A 12,050-nucleotide genomic window follows, 5' to 3' on the forward strand; every position below is an offset into this window, starting at 1 on the left:
TGTTGACTGAAGGTAGGTTGTTGTTGAATCAAGATATGCCCTTTTATTTGGGGTAGAGCTGGCTTCTAGGAGACAAGACTTGTTTTTCTTAAGATAAAGCAACCTACTAAATCTAAAGGAATGTTTCCCTTGATTTTATTTTTTGCAGATTCTGAAGCTTCTTGGAAAAACATATCAAAGACCTTTGTATTGCTGTAGCATATTTGTTTAAGGTCAGGAAGAACTGCATGCCTAGCCTGACATCTCTAATCCAATACGCAAATAAAAAAAGTTTGCATATTCATCCACTTCAACCGATCTAAGACTAAGGCCTTTTATGAACCGCGATGCCCTAGCTGTTTATCAATGGTAAACTAAGCAGAGTTTCTGTATGTAAATGCAAAGCCCACATAACTTCCTGAACGGAAATCCCTGCCTTCTTATCTCACTCTTATCAGTACCGGTTGTTAAAAGTATGCCGCTATAATTGCCGGAATTGTAACTCTTGAAAGTTTGTAGTATTTTCTATTATAACAAAATAATGATTAAATCATACGATTTAGTAAATCTTTAGTTTCTAAAGACCTAAGGGTCTTTATCTATTCATAATTGATCTAGTTTGGGTTATGCAACAAAATAGGGTAGGAACAACTCCTTATGAGACAGACACACGGCACACAAAGATATGAGCCCAGTTAGAACTTCCAGTTAAATATTTTATTCTGTTGCTCTTGGTAAATACACATCAAGGAAGGAAACATCCACAGACAGTACAAAGTCTGGAGGAAGAAACAAGTACTGTACTAATACTGACTGAAGAACGTAACTAACAGGAGTTTTTGTACATATTACGCCATGAAAACAAACATTTGTGGAGTGTACAACAAATATCTATGCATGAAAAATCATTCTGTGCAATGCTGGATAACTTGTGCAGTGACTGGAAACTTTCAGTGATATTGTTTAAACTCTAAATTAATTTCATCAGACTTAAAATAGATTTAGTTCCTTCCATATCTTTTCCTGAGGATTATCATTGTGGTTGGTAATTTTTCAAATATGACTTCGGAACAAACTATTTAGTATCAAAATAGTTACTGGGCAACCCCATTCTAGTGAACATAAGACATGCCTTTACATGAGAGAAGGTCCGTTATGATAAGCTCACGCTAAAACAAAGTCTCCATCTGAAATTCCTCAACTCTGTTACCAATTCATACTGGTCTCATCTTTGGTAGTGGGTGCAATGGGTTACCATGGTATCCTCCTGAACGGCCGGAAGTATTTCAACTTGACTGCAACCAGTTTGTCCGTAATATTTCATTATACATTATGTCCATCGGACATCTAGGAAAATGTACAATCTCAGAAAATACTGTGCACTCATTTGCACCGAGGGGGAAAGTAATAAAAAGTTACTCGTTCCTCAACATATTGCTTGTGAGCGCTGGTATTAGTTAGCGTATATCCTGTTTAACATTGTCAAGCACAGTATCATACAATACAATTTCCAATACATATTTCATAAAGCAGTCAACAATATAACCCCTCTCAAAAGCCACCTAAAAGCTTATACAGCAGCACAGCAAAGGTTATAGTGCAGTTTAACCCAAAGCATAAGCAAAATCAGCAACGCCATAGCATAACACACACACACACAAATGAATAAAGGGAAATCTAACATATTGCATGTAGTTGAATGGTTGAATTATCAAGTGTTGTTCTCCTTTAACACTGTCCTGAACTTCATGTATTTATAAGATGTTTGTCACGAGCAATTAAAACGTACAGATGGGAGAATTAACAAGACAGGTAGATGACCCTGTTTGATAGCAACTTCAGTCCGGTTAGGTAGTACGCCCTACCATCTACTCAAACTCAAAAACATACACAAACATCCATAGATTTCAAGTGACAGGTGTGCATACATAGAGGTTAGAGGGTCACGATACATCAACTAATCTATCACTATAGTATCAGAATAAATGTTACCACTGTGACCATGTTTACTTATCAACGCAAGGTAACGCTAACAAAAGTAACTCAATTTACATTTGAGTTACAGCAGAAGCAATTACACCTCACTCATTGTTCTGTTGCACGCACGCGCACACACACACACACACACACACACACACACACACACACACACACACACACACACACACACACACACACACACACACACACACACACACACACACACACACACACACACACACACACACACACACACACACACACTCACACTCACACTCACACTCACACTCTTGTAGCAGCTGATTGTACTGATTTCTGATACATGTGTACTCTGCTGCCATCTGGGGGACAAATATGCAACTCATGGTGCATCGGGTTGAAGGGGCATTTCTGCCTTCAGTTCTAATCTGCATATAGTGTTTTACTCAAAGGTTGCCTTGTGATATCTGTGGGGTGAGCTACAGCTTTAGCATTCAGATGGTACACTGTACATTCTTCCCAATCGGTTACAGTCATCAACAACAATCAAGTAGCTCGTCCCTATTGTCGCACAATTCAGTGAACCTCATATCAACCAAAGGCCTTGAAGTGTGCCGGAGAGTTTGGCATCGTCGTGGCTACAGTACATAAACATTAACGCTGACATCTTGCTCCAACGTATGGGGCTACTATAATATTGAAGTTTAATATGCGCCTAGCACCTGCATAATGGAGTAAAATGGCGAAGGAGTAAGTACACTTCAGAGGAGTCATAAGTTGCTGGGGTTACTAGGCGTGGTCCATTTTGTGCTCATGAAATGTGTATTTATCTTTTTCCCCCAATTGTGATAAAAATGGTGAATAAGAGTCAAGCCAGTGCAAAAATATATGATTGGAAAGCTAAATAAAGCATTGATAAATGGCAAAGGGTTGCAAAGTTATAGAAGGTAATAAACTGAAGCCAGTAAGAAACTACAACTCTGAATTGGACTTACTATGGTTCACTCAAATCACAAAATCAAAAAGCATTTACTAAAAACATAAGGGGCGTGGAGACATTAAACATTACTAACCTGACCCTAGAGAGGAGATAGCACATGATAGCACAGCACATAACAAAACCAAATAGGAGTGTCGGTCAGCCTTGAGCGTATCAAGTGCCAAGGGAAGTGACGTGTCTCAAGGTCTTCCTGGTCATCCATCCGTTTTCACTAACGGTGAAAACCCAGCACTCCTCTTCAAAACTCAACCGCTATCTCTACTGCGACCCTTTGCACTTTGGAGCACCCATACAAAATATAATAACAAACAATACAAGCACATAACATGGGAGACTGAAGCGGAACAATAAGCATGAACAGAGTTCCCCCTGCCTTTTGAATTGTTCCCTCAGAGTGTTGGATAGTAGTAGGCTCAGCCAATATGGATGTGTGCGTGCGTACTCGCTCGCTTGTGTATGTGTTTGCGTGCGTGTTTGTTTGTTTGCGTGAGTGTGTTTGTGTCTGTGGTCCTACAAGCCCTTGTTGAAGTACACAGTGGTGGTCTGGGGGCTGATTTCTCGTATCCTCTCTTGCAGTTCCGGCTCCAGACTGCTCACACTCATGGAGCTACAAGGACAGTGATAGAGGCAGTCGGTCAGAATGAGCCCAGTATCCCTATCTGACTTCAACGCCACATGACTTACACCATGTGACCTGAGTAGTTAAAGCATTTCCAGCACAGAATATTTCAATGGAACTGCAGCACGAGTGCAGAATTCGATTATCTAAGAACTACTATTTGTATTCAAACACTCCATTATATGCCTTCTTTATTCCAACCTTTCTGGTATTTAGTTTGCACTGTACATGCTGTGGGAGGGGCTGGTACATACCTCTTCTGGGGGAACAGGGCGCAGCACAGTGGAGTGGCAAACACCAAGCTGGAGAAGAGAAAGAACACCCAAAGTGAGGGGTCGTACGCACTGTAAGCCAGGAGGATGGTATACATTGATTGAGGAAAAAATCATAAGCACGGTTATTTTGGTCAATATTGAAATCACGATTATTGAATTTATTATTTTTTTAAGTTTGAAAACATGATGCATTTTCTCAGCATGTCTCTCCAAAAAACACTTTGTAACTGAGAACTTTGAACTGTTTTAAAAAAAATTAAACTCGATTAAATTAGTTCGGAGAGTTTGACCCGAAAATCAAAATCACGATCAAACTTTGATTAATTGCACAGCCCTAGTGTACATCCCTCCCTCTTCCATTCTCGTTCAGAGGTGTGCGGCCCGCTACTTACCAGAAACCCACCAGCCCCACCTGGATCGGCGCGTTGAGCAATGGGTAACGCTGCAGGAGGGGACAGAAAAACCATGTTCAAAAATGTGTGGCGCAATGAATTAGTTTGACCAAGCATCCCTTGTTTAGGCTGAGGGAAGGACATGAATCTTAGCGTTATCCTGGTCTACCGCAATACAATTTATGTTCCTTTACTTCCTATGAGCTGTGTATGCCAGTTAAGAACGAGTGTGAAGCGTGAGTGTGAGTGTGAAGAACAAGATATGTTTTTTTTAACCAAGCTGTATCTGAAAACATTTAATGTAAAATGGGCCCCTCTCTCTCTATCCCGCCTTTAAACCCTGGTCAATGAAACGGGCATGGAAGTCCCGCTCTTCCTCTCTCACAGAGAACACAGCTTTTAGGCACCCTCTTTAAGGCTTTCTGTCATCAGATTAGAACGATCTTATCCACTGCTCGCCTACACACCGGCCATACTCTGCATGGGGATCAGAGCAGGTCCGACTCGTTGAGCACACATTTCTGCACAACAGTTTAAGAAGTGATGGACGGTTGTGGAATGTGGCTTAAATGAGAGTTTGTTAGAGATGGCAAGAGATGACAGGCCCTGGGTCCCATGCTTACCCTCAGGAAAGCCTTCTTCTCAAGCGCATTCATTATGACGGGGGGAATAGCTGGGAAATGGAGAGAAAAAGGACACATCTTGAACAGTGGGAAAAACGGGTTAGGAACCAAAACAACTAGAACAATATTATAGTAATTGCCCTTACTATTTAGCCATTCAAGCGCCTTAATCGTCTATCTTAATCTCACTGAGACTTACCCTTAAACATGAAAGTCAAAGTAAAAGATTGCAGGTAAGCTGCGTACCTCCGGAATCAAACTCCGAACCGTCGGGCCAGGGGGGCAGGACACTAATACTTTCCTGCCCCACTACAGACAAAGATAGACGGCTCCTGTGTTTTTCTACCCACCAATACAATTCTAACCTCTTAACCCATGATCCCGTTCGACTACCCAACCAATCCCAGGAGGGGACCACGTAAAGGGGAGGAGTCGGTCCTTACCCATGGCCGGCACCGCCATGCCGATACGGGACACGATGACCTGGAGGATGGCCTGCTTGGCGGCGCGAGGGGACTCCCCCAGCCGGTTATCGTTCTCGTCGGTCACCGGGATGCCGTACTTCAGTTCCCTAGGAGACGGGTGGACCATCAGCTTCAGTCAGCCAGGTGTCAATCACGTTAACATCTGGTCTGTCGAGGCAGCTTTTGTTTTGAACACAAGTGAGCTTGATCAAGTTCAAGTTCTTTTATTAGTCAAATGCACAACATAACAGGCAAAGCTGGCATGTTGTGCATTCACTAATAGAATAACTTTAACTTTAACAAGATCACTGTTCCAAACAAAAGCGGCCATGACAAACCAGACTTGAATAGACTTTTATGGCTACACAATTGACTATTGATTCATGCTGTGTCAACTGTCACCACTGACAAAGTTGTGTGCACCGGTACCTGCACGGGACTCACCTCTGCCTCATGAAAGGGATGTTGATGCAGTTGGCGGCGGCGACGGCGACGAAGGGAACGAAGCGGCTCATGATGGGCGGCAGGCGCTGGGGGGAGACACATGATTAACATAACGCCTCACGTCGTCTGCGGAGGAGCCGCCTCAGTTTAGCGTGGTTGTTCATGGTGCGAGGCGGAGGACCTCATGCATTACCGCGGCCAGAGACTTGAAGCCCAGGGCGGTGACCACGGCTCCCGTCGTGGCGCAGACGTAGGCGGTGCCCAGCTGACTGAGAGAGAGGAGGACGGACACACGTTGGCCACAACAACAACAACTTCCAGAGGCCCCGTCATTATTCAGTCTTATTTTACATTATCTTATTATGTTTTATATGCGTCAGTTGGTGAAAATAAATAATAATGTGAATGAATACATCTCTAGGCATGGTGGGCCCCAGTGGGAGTCAAAGGCTGGCCTGTTTTTGATGGATCAATTTATGGCCATTTGGCTTGACGATTTGTGAATCTTAACTAGGGTTGTGGTTATTAATAATAGAATAAAGTAGTAAATTATTTCACAATAATCTTGATAAGAGGGGGGTTGGCCAGGTGGCAAGGATAATGAGACGGTTGTTGGGTGGCGTTGCTGTAGTTCATACAGACTAACACACTAATAGATGAATGATTTGGTAGAGGGATTACTTCACGGTCAGGGGGGCGTCTCCACTGCGGTTGGTGTAGTTGACCACTGCGTTGAAGGACTGGTTGACCCACTGCCAGAACACCACCGCTGGCGTAGTCCTGACCAATAAGAGCAAGGAACACATTCAGGAACACGGTTTGCACCATGTCGTGTGCTTTCAAATCTGTTGGTGTGTGTGCTTCGAATGCCAAGGGCACCACAGGACCGGATTTTGGCCTTGCAGAGGTTAGCGGCTGTCAATCAACTTTAAAGTATGTGACTTTCATTGACGCCAGCAATAGCAACTGGGTTGTCTTTGACCTCCCGCTCCAAACATGGATACCAGCAGGTGTTTCAGAAGTTCATGGTTAGCATGCAAGCTACATTTCATTACCACCATCTTATTAGAATTCAGTGATTGATGGTTATACAGTCCCTGAAGAGGAACGGTGTCCTTATGCCAAAAACAAAATCAGCAGATAGGGTTTAAAAACAATAAAAATCCTACACATCCTTTTTTAATTTACAAGAGCAAGATAAAAAGCATACCAGATAATTATAGTTAGCAGAATTCATGAAATACTGATCAGTCTCATAAAGATTGGCAGTATTCAGAAATATGAATCACAGACAGCAGATGAGTTCCCAGTTACCTGTAGAAAGTGAGCATGGATCCTGTGATGGACATGTTCATTGGCACCTGAGCCGACATCCGGCCAATCACAACCATCTTCTCCCCGGTGTCAGGGTGGAAGGCAGAGTCGTAGACATACTTGGCCTTCCAGAGAGAGTCCTCCGTCAGGCCCGGCTTCACGATCCCAGCTCTGGGAGGACGACAAAACCTCTGGTTAAAACACACAATCTAGTCCAGGATCTGGTTCATTATCAGAGGTAAGGCACCCAACTTTAGCCACATCACTGTTTTTACTAAATGTCCCAAAGATACTATTCAGAATGAGGCAGGGCTTTTGGAGCGATAGCTTCTAATTCTGTCTGCATTGGTTTTCCCTACAGATTGAACGTAAGGTGCGGTAAACAGATGCTACAACCTGCAGCCATAATTAACTTAAGTGCTCGTTAAGTACATCTAAACATTAACTCCTCCATCCTTTTTGAATACGGACCTTGCAGTGCATTTTTTGCTCGAGTCATTAGCAAAAGCAAGGTTATCCGAAAAACACAATAAAAGTATTGTTTGTTTTATTTTCTAAATAATTTGCCTACAGCAGTTGGTTATCAAGAGGGGAGTTTGTTTTACAAACTTGACTTTCTGATGCAGATGCATCCAAAACACATTCCCTGTACGTTACCCTATATGAACTCCACAAAAAAAATCCTTACAGCATTAATCCTTACAGCATTAACACACACACACACACACACACACACACACACACACACACACACACACACACACACACACACACACACACACACACACACACACACACACACACACACACACACACACACACACAGTACCTGTAGTTCTCCACAGTGACCCTGGCATCTTCCAGGGTCTCAGACGAGAGCAGGACGTTCCTGGGATCTGTGACCATGAAGAAGTGCTGGGCGCGGCCCATGAACGTGCCCTGGTCCCATCTCGGCTCCTTGATGTTTATGTTTAGAGGCAGCTCTCCAGACATATTGGTTTATCTTTGGAGGACAGAGAAACACGCCCATCACTTTCATACCACAAAAGTTTACACAAGTACATGTTTGCATTTATTCCTTCACAAACACACTACTATATTACTCTGCCGTGACTTAAAATAACTACAGAAGCTCTAAAAATCCATTTTGAACAAAACACCAAAACACGCAAATCCATCTGGGCACAGGGATTGATACACACTAAAGAAGGTGAAATTATGGAGGGGGTGAAATAATAATCCCACTCCTGTTAAACCCTGATCACATTGCAAGCCTCCTAGCTGTGAACAGGTTATAACGACTCCGAGTTGCAAAATGTGAACATGCTGTGAGTAACAGGTCAATGGATCATTTTTTAATCCTTGTTTCTTTTGGCAAAAATGACTACGTTTTTTGTAAGAAAGACTCCAAGCTTCTCTCCTTCTACTCAACATAAGTTGCCACATTATGGCAAATAATCGGTTTAAATAAATATTTTTTTTAATGGCGGCTAGTCCTAAAACACATTTCAAAAGCTAACGTAATGCTACTCAAACTTTAGTCAATAGCGCTACAATTTAACTGCGTCAGATTCTCGAGGTTTGCTCTTCGTGATGTTATAATTGTAAAAAAAAAAAAAAAAGAGACGAAACACGCATACCATTACACGAGGTAACAGATGGACACGTTAAATCACGAAGAGCTGCAGGAGAAAAGTCCTTGCACGACACCAGCGGCCAATGACACATTTAACGTTACGGTCTCAGGAAACAACACGCCTAGTAGCTGTGAGCTAACCACAAGCTAGCAATATATGTATGACTTCAACTATTTGTTACCTAGAACAAGCAATGCAAACCGTCACTAAACAGACGCGTCAATTCGTTTGAAAGACGGTGTTTTCATATAACAGTAGTTCGACCGTTATTACCAAGATAACACACAACTCCTATACTCACTGTTTGCTTACCAGCCTGACAGCTAGCTCGTTAGCACGCTAAGTAGTAATAGTTTTAGTTGGAAAGCACTGATGCGACCTCTAAGAGCCTAGGGAACGGATAACGTGAGTCAGTTTGTAACCATTTGCCTGGCTTTGTTCATTAACACGTACCTCCTTTACAATGGACAATGTATGACCTCTCAATATCACGGCTCTGCCGGTGTAAATCCTCCCTGTATACACGCTGGGCAACGTCGTCTGTGGTTGTCATATGTTCCATTCGTTACGATGTGGGATGCGCGAAGAAGATAAACAGTGCCTGATTGGTCGATCGTTGCTGGGTGAGGTCAATAAAAAGTGTCTGATTGGTCGACCATGGCTGGGCGAGGACGATAAACAGCACCTTATTGGTGCATTGCTCTTCAAAACGAAATGTCAGCAATAAATACAATATTAGATATTTTTGGGAAATATATAGACGTTATCTGTTTATTTCGGACTCGTATTCATTCGAGTAAATAAGTTAGTATTAATTGCACTAAAAATAAGCAGGGTGTGTAGATGAATCATATTCGGTAACATCTCCAGTTTAGATTACATCCACCAGAGAGCGACAGAACACCGACTTAAACAGCAGTAGAACAGAATCAGTATCAGAATATTCATCATTTTATTTTGCCAAGTGTATTTGCACAAAAAAATTAAAGACTCCTTGAGGTTGATGCATAAAAGACAAAGCAATATGATACACGCAAAAGTATTGAGAATATATTCAATAAGAAAAATTGAGTAAGAAATATGATGCAACAATACAACTTAAGTTATTGAGAACTATAAATTGTGTAGGCCTAGTCTGTGAAAGGCTAAGAGGAAGTGACAGGGCGAAATAGAAGAGAAGTAGCAGAAATGGTCGTAGTGACCCTTTATCACACGCATCAACTAATATCTTAACCTAATTTCCTACTTACACTTCATACCCCCCTAGCGCATATAGTTTTGAATATCTAAACTGAATGTTCTCTGGGTTAGTAGAGCCATAGCTTATTAAAGTTAAACAACGTTCTTGTTTTTATTTCTTAATTAGATCGCTTGCCTCTAAGCCAAGCGTCGACCCTTCCAGATAACACATGAGTTGGCCTGCATCCATTCTCGCTATCCAATCATAGGGCAGTAAGGCGGGTGTGCAGTTCTATCGAGAGCAAGGTAGCCTACTTCGCCACTTAATGATCTCGGATAAGGCTATGATCCTACACGTTTGATATGTGAATATAGTCAACACATATGGAAAGTTATCTGACCGCTGATTCTACTCCAGTCAGATAACTCTGGAACTCTGACACCCAACTTGACAAACATCAAGGTGAGCCGAGTGAGTGAAAACATTCGTTACGTTTTGGGGGTTTCCCCTTTCGGTTTCATCATCAGACATGATTCACCTCGTTCCATTATTGTCACGTAAATTATTTCCGTTAAGCGTCGAAATAAGGACATAACAAACGTTAGCGTTTCATTGGGCGCTGTCCGAGGTGCTGATTACAGGTGCCGTTAAATTCCAAGAAACAGGGTAAGCCTAATACACAGGCCTATTTTTTTTTGTAAACAATCACAAACAAAGTATTGGCCTGCTCTGTGTTATTCCAGTGTTGTAAAACGGATAGTGGTATATTTACCGGTTACCAGGTGATTGCCCTTGACTCGAACTACTGACGCTGTAGCCTCGTATCACTATACTGTAGCCTCCCAACGGCTATCAGTTACATTACACATGACGACGCATGTGTCCCTTGGGGAAGCACCGTGCACTCTTGGTCGCCCTTCATACCGTCAACCAAGCCAGCATGTAGATAAGTGAGAATCAGACACCATGGATGTAGTCCTACAGATGGATCACAGGAACAGATACGCGTATGCCTCACTCAGCCATACCGCTTTGTATGGCTTTGGAAGCCTCTAGAAGAATTATAGGGATTGTATATATATTTTTTAATGACTATATTTTTTTCCTTGGCATTGTTCATCCTGGAATCCTTATCCTGGTGATATCGAAAGTCAAATCTTCAGCCATGGACTACTTTTCTTTTTGGTTTGTTTATCTTTTAAAGAAGAACTCTGTTGAGGTCTACTTCTTGCACAGGGGATGATACAATTACACTATACTCGTTGCCCCAGTCCAGTGTCGTGTGCGTGTGGGGAGGCTATACCTATAACATACTGTACCTCACCGCAAGCAACCAATTACTGGAGGTTTCATCTTTCTCCCATCGGAACACCACCACCACCTCCGCTACCGGTCGCCACAGCAATACCACCATCACCGCCGTAACCATCACCGTTTCCATCACCACCACCCATCCCCATCTTCAGCTAATCCACCACCGCTGTCAAAAGACCAAGACCACCACCGCCATCATCATCATCACCACCACCAATAACAGGACTCCAGCACCGATACCACCACCGCCACCGCCCACGCGCACCCCCCGAGGCGCCAGCTCCCAGACCCAGCGAGCGTAGCCCCTTACCGAAGCCCCAGCGCCTGGATGAGTAAGGGACGGGGAGGCAGGCTCTCGTCATGGCTCACTCGGCTCCCCCCTACGGCCGGAGTGGGATGGCGGCTGGAGGGGACCAGCCCCACCCCCTCAACGGGTGGGGAGGCGGCCAGCCAGGGGGGTCCCACACCGCCACGCGCTACATGCAGAAGAAGAAGCAGCGGCGGCGGCGGCGGCGGCACGGGTCCTCCTCGCCCATGGGACGGGTCATACTCATCCACACCCCGGTGGACGGTAGGGGACGCACCGAGCCTCAGCACGCTGTTTACATCCATTATAATGCATCAACCATATCAATATCAACGGGAATACTGACCCCATAAATCATACCACCATGGAGAATAATAAGAACACTAATAAGAACGGTTTGGACTTTCTAGCACCTTGATAAAAACCAAAGCATTTTATGGACAAACAAAGAGCAAAGGCCTGGCTTTATACTTTTGTGATATTTGTGTATCATGGCTTTGTATGCAATGTGTGTGTGTTTGGGTGTGTGTGTTTGTGTGTAGG

General features: G+C 43.4%; 1 protein-coding gene across 3 annotated transcripts; it reads right to left on the minus strand.

The window, feature by feature from the left end:
* Window positions 1–674: 674 nt before the first annotated feature.
* On the minus strand, window positions 675–9,308 carry sfxn3 (sideroflexin 3). Of its 3 annotated transcripts, none has more exons than XM_060074036.1 (11): window positions 9,160–9,308; window positions 7,899–8,072; window positions 7,070–7,240; window positions 6,437–6,535; window positions 5,949–6,024; window positions 5,756–5,841; window positions 5,291–5,418; window positions 4,848–4,897; window positions 4,225–4,274; window positions 3,812–3,859; window positions 675–3,545 (listed from the first exon to the last, which is right to left on the minus strand). In XM_060074036.1, the coding sequence occupies exons 2-11, from the start codon at window positions 8,060–8,062 to the stop codon at window positions 3,449–3,451; spliced, it is 969 nt and encodes a 322-aa protein (XP_059930019.1). In that variant the 5' UTR covers window positions 8,063–8,072; window positions 9,160–9,308; the 3' UTR covers window positions 675–3,448. The 3 variants fall into 3 exon arrangements, with proteins under 3 accessions (XP_059930019.1, XP_059930020.1, XP_059930021.1); XM_060074037.1 differs by having other exon boundaries at window positions 7,899–8,101; window positions 9,160–9,275; XM_060074038.1 differs by lacking the exon at window positions 9,160–9,308 and adding an exon at window positions 9,008–9,153.
* Between the last annotated feature and the right edge of the window lie 2,742 nt (window positions 9,309–12,050).

Source organism: Gadus macrocephalus, chromosome 15, assembly GCF_031168955.1.
Source record: "Gadus macrocephalus chromosome 15, ASM3116895v1".
Lineage (NCBI taxonomy): Eukaryota > Metazoa > Chordata > Actinopteri > Gadiformes > Gadidae > Gadus > Gadus macrocephalus.